The sequence below is a fragment of the Mixophyes fleayi genome, chromosome 9 (genome assembly GCF_038048845.1).
Source record: "Mixophyes fleayi isolate aMixFle1 chromosome 9, aMixFle1.hap1, whole genome shotgun sequence".
NCBI lineage: Eukaryota > Metazoa > Chordata > Amphibia > Anura > Limnodynastidae > Mixophyes > Mixophyes fleayi.
Window position 1 is genome coordinate 12,339,126 of NC_134410.1, and position 8,482 is coordinate 12,347,607.

At 42.5% G+C, this 8,482-nt stretch overlaps 1 protein-coding gene across 1 annotated transcript in view; it reads left to right on the forward strand.

Annotated features, from left to right (window-relative positions):
- Positions 1-8,155, forward strand: part of WDR46 (WD repeat domain 46) — a 10,564-nt gene extending 2,409 nt beyond the window's left edge. The window contains exons 3-16 of the mRNA XM_075186436.1: positions 628-708; positions 858-970; positions 4,509-4,596; positions 4,703-4,764; positions 4,856-4,960; positions 5,254-5,404; positions 5,481-5,616; positions 5,893-5,992; positions 6,078-6,231; positions 6,351-6,498; positions 6,647-6,741; positions 6,864-6,959; positions 7,308-7,421; positions 7,765-8,155. Coding sequence (XP_075042537.1) covers positions 628-708; positions 858-970; positions 4,509-4,596; positions 4,703-4,764; positions 4,856-4,960; positions 5,254-5,404; positions 5,481-5,616; positions 5,893-5,992; positions 6,078-6,231; positions 6,351-6,498; positions 6,647-6,741; positions 6,864-6,959; positions 7,308-7,421; positions 7,765-7,869 — 1,548 coding nt within the window. The 3' untranslated portion in view covers positions 7,870-8,155. The remainder of the gene's footprint in view (positions 1-627; positions 709-857; positions 971-4,508; positions 4,597-4,702; positions 4,765-4,855; positions 4,961-5,253; positions 5,405-5,480; positions 5,617-5,892; positions 5,993-6,077; positions 6,232-6,350; positions 6,499-6,646; positions 6,742-6,863; positions 6,960-7,307; positions 7,422-7,764) is intronic.
- Positions 8,156-8,482: the final 327 nt, after the last annotated feature.

Genomic DNA, 8,482 nt, shown 5'->3' on the forward strand with positions numbered 1-8,482 from the left:
GGCTACAGAAATAAAAAAATCATAGACACCCAACTATTCTGCTTTTCAAAAACCTTAAAAGAAACAATCATGAAATTGGAAAGTTCCTAATAGATTCAAGAGAAATTAATCTACTTTTGAATTTAAACATTATTTAATACTACACATTGGACCATAAATCAATTTGTTATTTATTTGTGTTAACTCCTCTACAGACTGACATAGCTCTGTTCGGAATTCTGATGAGGCCGTTGATGGGATAGATTTTTATAACTATTAGTTGGGAGATAATCTGACCCCTCCAGCTGCCGCATCAGAATTTTGGACATTTTAGGCACATTGGTTCCTGTTTTTTTTTTTTTCAGAATTACACAATTTAAAAATTGGATTGTTTTACTTTAGTAAATCTATTATTGTTTTGTTCAGATTTGTTATAGCTCCTATTCAGCTAACTACATAGTATGGAAGTTTGTTTCCTGCCCCACTAAACACTGATCACTGTATAATCACGTTACCACTGTCTTTCCCCCCCCAGATCCCATGAAAACATTGAGCTGTTCTGTTCTAGCTAATTCTTAATCTAATACTTCACTGTGTTATCAACTTTCAAATCTGTCACTGAATAGTTTCACTTCTCTCCGGTCTCAGGCAAAGGATCCCTTTCCCGGCTCACCCTCTGTGCCGGAGGATCAGCTATCAAAATATGAGCGAGCCAGGAAAGCCAACATTGTGAGTAAGACTGACCAGACAACGTTCTATAGATTTTAGTGCCCAGGCTCCATTGGACACATAAGAGTATCACATCCATGTTGCTGTGACCTTATACATGTTTGCATATCCGCTGGGATCAATTCTTCTTCTTCTCTACATTGTTTTAGAGCAAGGATTGTGTTCGACCGGCCAAACGGTTTTTGAAGTCTGTGGAGAGCAAGGTGCAGTCAGCGGTGACCCAGGCAGCAAAACACGACCAGCTTTTGCCGGAGGAGGAAGGGTAAGAGCATCGGAGAGGTGGCGATGGGTCCTCAGTCCTAGTATAACCACTATAGCATATATTACGGGCGGGGTATTTACCCGTATTATACAAAAAAAAAAAGTAGGGTATGAGAAGAACTCGCTCCCTGATGAGGGCGACTATTCTAGAGGGAAGATAAATTTTAATATTGGTGCAAATTAATCTATATAGAAATTCATATAACAAATGGTACAAAACAAGAATTGGATTATAAATAGACAATGTTGTCCTTGACATCAGTGGGAACTGATATGTAGGAGTTCCCAGTTTGTGGGGTAACTACAGCCTATGTAGCGGTTAGACTAACGAGTAATATAATTAATTAAATAGATTGTAAGTTTGCGAGCAAGGCCTCTTACCTTGTCTGTATGTATTACCCATTATTGTTTTATTACTGTTTGTTCCCAATAGTAAAGCGCTATAGAATCTGCTGGCGCTTTATAAATAAACGTTGATGATTAAATATACGTCACTGATACAGTCAGAGCCATGTGTCAGTCACAGACGGCATCACTGCTGTAATCCGCAAGCACCTGCACTGTCTGTATCCTGTACACCCAGATCCATTGTGCCTGCAGCCGCTTCTTGCCAGTTGTTTGCTTTCTGAACTTATACTGATTGCACCTGTGACCAGCTGTGGGATTTTCTGTTTGTTTACACTGCACAAACGGGTGAGAGGCAGTGGCGGATCCAGGGGGGGGGGCGATCGGGGCATTCGCCCCCCTAGCAGCAAAAAGCTAGGTCCCAGCCGTCGATTAAAACGGGAGGGGCGGGGCTAAATGTGGGCCAGCCAATCAGAGTGGTCCCAGCCGGCGACCACAACGGCAAATCGCGGGCGGAAGGCGGGGTTAACGCAGGTCAGCCAATCAGAGCAAAGGAGGGGCGTGATTATGCAAAATCGCCCCCCCTAAACATAAAGTCTAGATCCGCCCCTGGTGAGAGGTGAACAGTTATTGCCATTGTTCCTGCTAAGACTGCACTGTATGTGTATAGAGAGCCTGTCGCTAGATGAGAACTGGATTTAGGTCCCCTGGATGCAGAGGATTGGAGCGCTATGTTGGGTAGTGCTAAAAATGCTACTTCATGCATCAGGTTTTGTCAGACCCAGTTGTATCTATTGCACATAGTTTTGTATACTCCTAGCAGACTATTGAATTTGGGTAGTAGACAAGATTCTAACTGCCCCAAGTGTGGCGAGAGATCGGCTGATTTTTGGCATCTCCTTTGGTCCTGTTCAAGGGTTAGGTGGTTCTGGGCGGAGGTAGGGGAGTGTATTCAGTCAATAAGGATTTGGTTCTGTCTTAGGCAAACTTTAAGGGACCAATTTGGGCTTTCTCTAGGGTAGATCATCCTCCCAGTATGTCATATATTTGCTGACCTTTGGTTACCATATCTGAAAAATGGATGGTTGCTGAAGACCCCACTATTGGTTGTTGTAGTGTTCTCCCAGCACCTATTTCCCGGCTGTTTTTACTTGTCACCCAGATCTTGGAGCCCAACAGATTCCTATTCTAATGGTAGAAACAATAGTTTATTCTATTATAACAGGCACTATGTGAGCACTAGACAGCAGTGTGTGTTAGACCACTGACCACCAGTCTGACCAGTCCTGGCGGCTGTGGGCACTAACTGCCCACGTTTTTCAATATAATTGCAAAGTACTGCCCCCACCTGGCTGCTTCTTAATGCCACCCGGCTGGCAAAACTTTCTGGGTAGAACACTGGTTGTTGAGTTGCCCTGGTGAATGACACTGTTGGCCATGAGCATTACATCCACACGGCCAGGGCTTCCATGCCTAAATATTATAAGATATGGTCCCGGTGGATTAAGTCACGGTATGCGTTACTGTCTCTAGCAGAAGACTTGGTTGATGATCCCTCAAGAGCGCCTGGTCCAGGTGTTCCTCCCTTAATGATGTACATACCTGACTCATCAACTACGTTCTCTCTCATATATTTATACATCTAGTCAAGATGTTATAGTTACCTTTTTCTTTTTCTGATGAACTCATGGATTCCTGAAAATAATGAGGACAAAATAGAAAGCTAGGTTTAATACTGCAGATTTGCTGGAGAAACTGAACATTGTTGAAAATGACACTAAGCTAAGCCTTGAAAGCGGCTCTCGACTCTAGTATTCTAACACTGACCTGGAGCAGCTGTGAGAGAACTCCCAGGAGAGATTGTGACAGTGAAGATTTTGAAGTGGCTTCTGTTTACAGAAGCTAAAGATACTGATCGTGAGCAGCTCCCAGAGAGACTGCCTGGAGAGACCGTGACAGCTAAGTGTATTGATTCATAACACTTCTTGTTGATATATGTTTCACGTAACACTCCAGTTGATATTGCGGATTTCCAAAATATTGTGTTCCTCAGCAAGCCATCAATAACTTATGCATCAGTGAACAGGTATTTTGGAGAGGTACTTGCTGTTGGAATGGAAAACCCACTGATTGCGAGCAACTGTGGGACACTTTCTCTGCGCTAAGACGCTATTAAGTGTATTGTCCTAACGTTTTCTCTGCATCTAACTACATAACAAGATTATATCACAATCTGTATATCTGTATGGAATTTATATTGCAAAACCTGTCTGTAGTTTGCATTGATATCGGCACAGATTTGGAAAAGGTTTTGGCGTTTGCATTTAGATTTCTATAAACTTTGCAAGACGGCTGAATACTACTAAGCCTTTTTTTTGTCCTTTTTCATAACGAAATATCAATCCATATAACATTTATAGTGATTACTTGTATATTGTGATATGTTTAGTGGTGATATATTATTTTATTGTAGGTTGTTTTTTAATACTAAGTAATAAAATATTTATTTTTAATTTACATTGATTTTTAAACTTATTTATGATTAGTGGAATTGGAAGGAGGTTGTCTCAGTGCGGTAGTTCACTGCTTTTATTTGTTACATATGTTGGTTATATTCTGTGAATTTTACTTAAATTTGCACTCAGTCTTCCACGCCTAATTCGTTGATGACTCCTTCTGGCTGCACTGTTCTGTGTTTGCCATCACTTGTATCAGCGGATCTTTTGCATTTGAAATGTTATTGTAAGGATGTAACTTGGGATTGTAGCTTCCATTGTTGTTGTGGGGGTTGCTTGTAATTTCTAATCTTGGAAAATTTAATAAAAATGATTTGTTTAAAGGAAGAAAAGAGAGAAGCAGTCACCAGGCCCTATTATAAGGGTTTTTTTTTTGCTTTATAAATCCTGAACCTGCGTCACTGGAGCTTAAAGTGACTTTTAGTAAAGTGCTGCGTAATATGTAAGTACTATATGAATAGTGCTTAATAAATAATACAATGATAGGACCCGGTGACAGCTTGTCTTTAAATCTTATTTTATGGATGAATACGGCACTGGAGGATTATTTGATATTATTTTTTCCCCTCTTTAAGGTAGTGAGCGCCTCTCATACCCTGCTCATTTTCTTTCTTTTATCTCAGCTACGTTTGTTTTCTCCTGTTTTTAATGCTTCTTTCCTGCCGTCTCCCTCTACAGGTTTCTGGAAGGAGATGAGGGTGAGGACACGAGTACCATCACTCAGGAGGACATAACAGATGCCGTGGACATTACGAGCGCGTCAAAGGTTAAGAAACAAACCCAAGCGCCTCAGTCTAATTTTATTTCATTCTCATTTATCACACTCAGGTTTTAATGTTTTTTATTGTTGTTTTTTTTTGTTTTCCTTTCAGCATTTTAACCTCACCCTTAATCAGTTTGGTCCGTACCGAATCAACTACTCTCGGAATGGAAGGTGAGTGATTGTGGTTCTCTGGTGTTTGTCGTACGTCTCTGTATGATCTGCCGCTCTGGTCATTATAACCGCGCTCTGCTTCCCCCCTTAGATGCCTCCTCCTGGGCGGGCAGCGCGGTCACGTTGCCTCGTTCGATTGGCAGACTAAGAAACTTCGTTGTGAGATGAACGTGATGGAGACGGTCAATGATTTGAAGTAAGTTACTTATACTTGTGGAACCTTGGCACAATCTGCCTCGCGCAACTGTATATTGAGCGTGATAACTCCTTGTATTTCAATTTCTGACCCAGCCAAAACCTTTGTACTACAGGGACTATATGTTTACAGTGTCACTCATGTCTATGTAACCTGGTATGATAGAAAGTTGACAGGCTCCTCATGACATAATCAAGTTTGAAAATATGTTCTGAAATGGAATAAATAACTGCATTAGTGACATATCTAGATGGAAAACTGAGATCTCTCTCTCCTCCGCTCTCTCCCTGAAGGTGGTTGCACACGCGTACTATGTTTGCTGTGGCCCAGAAGAAGTGGCTGTACATCTATGATTCGCTAGGAGTGGAGCTTCATTGCATTAAGAAGTTTAATGATGTTTTACGTATGGAGTTCCTGCCGTATCACTTCCTGCTAGCGACGTGTGTAAGTGTGATAACTGTCCAACGCGTCTTCTTTCCCATTCTCTGAGTTTATCTAATCGCGGCCTCCCTCCCTGCAGAGTGCTCCCGGGTTCCTGCAGTATTTAGATGTCTCGGTTGGAAAGGAAGTAGCGGCTACTTGCGTCAAAGCTGGGAGACTGAACGTCATGTGTCAGAACCCTAATAATGCCGTCATCCACCTCGGCCATCACAACGGTATTTAAATCATCGCTCTGCTCGTCATCTTGCAGTTTCCTGTCTGTTACATGCACTGCTCTCGGTCACTAATCTGATGCCTTCTGCCCGTTAGATGCTTCTCTCTGCCACTGACCTACCCGTCTGTACAACTCTATAAGTTGGCTGACGTTTCTTTTATCTTAGATAGGCCTAACATTCCCTCCAGTGGAGGTTACAATGTGCAGACATTGATCTGTGGATGTCAGAGATCCTGGCACTCTCTGTGAGTCATGTTATGCTGTTTGACCTTAACAGGTACCGTCTCCCTCTGGAGTCCTTCTATGAAAGAACCGCTGGTAAAGATGTTGTGTCATCAAGGACCAATCAGGGCTCTGAGCGTGGATAGGACAGGAATGTAAGTGTCAGATAGTCCTCCTCCCATCCTATGTCATACCGCATACCGCCCCACATTGTCTTCTGACACTACCCTCATCCCACAGGCACATGGCCTCCTCCGGGGGGGACAGGAAGTTGACAATCTTTGACCTCAGGAATTACCGGCCTCTGACTTCGTGTTTATTACCCCTGGGAGCGGGATCTCTGTGCCATAGTCAGAGGGGGCTACTGGCTGCAGGAACGGGCAACATTGTGCAGGTAGAATGGGTCTCTGATGTAGAGGAACAAGAACTAAGAATGAGAGGGGGTATTGGGGGCAGGATGGAATCTGTGTCAGTGGTGTAATTATAGAACTGGGTAATCTGCTCTTTATTCAGGTGTATAAGGACACGCACATCACCGCACCCCGCTCCCCGTACATGTGCATGTCTGTCAAGGCCCCCATTCATGGACTACATTTCTGCCCCTATGAGGATGTTCTGGGTGTTGGCCATGGCGGTGGCTTCACCAGTATGATTGTGCCAGGTCAGTGCTACCACCACCTTCCTCTCCCGTTGTAATGGTTTATTCTGTTCCTTCAGTTTCCTTCCTCTGTTTGTCACTTCTTGGCCGTCTTCCTCGTTCCACACCACTAGTTGCCCCATCCTAATCATGCTTCTCCGTCTTCCAATAGGTGCGGGTGAGGCAAACTTCGATGGTCTGGAGTGTAACCCATATGAGACCAAAAAGCAGCGCCAGGAATGGGAGGTCAAGGCTCTCCTGGAGAAGGTAATGCTTGTTCTCAGGGGCCTATAGATCATCCATAAACAGATGTATGGGAAACCTTTGTCTCTGCTTCCAGCTACCTTATCACTGATGTCCTATCATTATGTTGCTCTTTTGTCTTTCAGATTCAACCTGAGCTCATCACTCTGGACCCAACTCAGCTTGGAGAGGTTGATACCATCACGATGGAGCAGAAGCGCAAAGAACAAGTGGAGCGAATGGTGATAGAACTGTCCTTGTTCTATGTTGATGTCTTATATGTTCTTTGCTATTTTCTATCATTCAAGTTCTTGTGATCTTCCATCACCTCTCATTTTTACATTGTCTTTAGCTGTCCAACATATTTTCTGTCTGTCCATCTTATTTTTACAACATTTCTGTTTCTACCGTACCCCACATCTCCCAGCAGACCAAGTTCTTTGTGGGACACACTCCATTTTTTGGTGGGAAATGGCTGTGGTGACATTGTCTGGAAAGATCAGGAGTGGCAGTGATGTCCCTGTGCTGCTTCGTTTTATTCCATAATGAGCTAACCATCTTGAATTCTCTTACTCGTTGTCCCATTTCAGGGTTATGACCCTTACGAGAAGACTCGCTTTATTCCACGACATAAATTAAAAGGACGAAGTTCAGCAGGGAACTTGCTGAAACGAAAGAAGAAAGTGGCTCACGAGGAGAAGAGGGTGAGTTCTCGGGACAAAGAAGTGTTTGTGTTTGGCGTAGAAGTCGGTAAAGATTATTGTGTTTTGTGAATGGGAGGTGCCGAAATGATCCCTTTCTTTGGAAGTACTGTGCCACTTATACGGAGAACACAGAAATAGTCATGACACAAACATGTTTTATTGACAGTGCAGTAAAGTAACACAACATAAAATATACAGTCATTGAACATGACTTATTGGATGCAACAATTCGTTTTCTAAAACCTTTGAATTGTGTCTGTAATATCCTACTGCTCACAGCTATTACTGTATTGAACGTTGGTGCTATGTTGCCTATAACGTCCCTATCATTCTGTTCTCGCAGAAGGAGATCAAGAAAAGCATACAAGCCCAAGCGAAGACAAAGGAGAGCAGTGTGGCCAAGGTCCAAGAGGGTCATAGGTCAACACTGGACAGGTTCAATAAGTGACCCGCAAGTTGCGTGCTGGTGACAACGGAATATGGTCTTAGGCGCGCACAGAATTCTGGGTGTGTCCTTTTCGGACAATGGTTTTGAACAACACAGTGATTGTAACTCAGAAGTGGTAATGTACGTGTGTGAGGTTCCACACATTATGCCCTCTCCACCCCAATTTTGTATATATGTTTCTTAAGATAGACTCTTTATATTACAAATTCTCAAGAGAACCAATAGAACATGGAAATCTTTATTGACAAGAAGAACAATAAACACATCTTGTGGTATCTCAACCAAAGTTTGTTCAGTAAATAGCGTAAAAGCACCACAGTTTACAGAATATAGTTCATGATAAACACCATACGGAGTAGACCTTTATTTCACTCCATCACCATAAAACATAAACCACGTGCGGCACAGCGGCAGCTACTCCAGCCAACAGCTTTTTCGCATGTGCACGATTGACAACATGTGAATACCACCCTCTTAATGAGTTTAAATATAACCTATTGGATACATTATACAGTGCATTGAAATAAACAATAAAATTGACTGTACGCATGCAATATCAAATATACAAAAAGTATAAATAATTTTTATAGAGTAACAGGAAATCCATAAATTC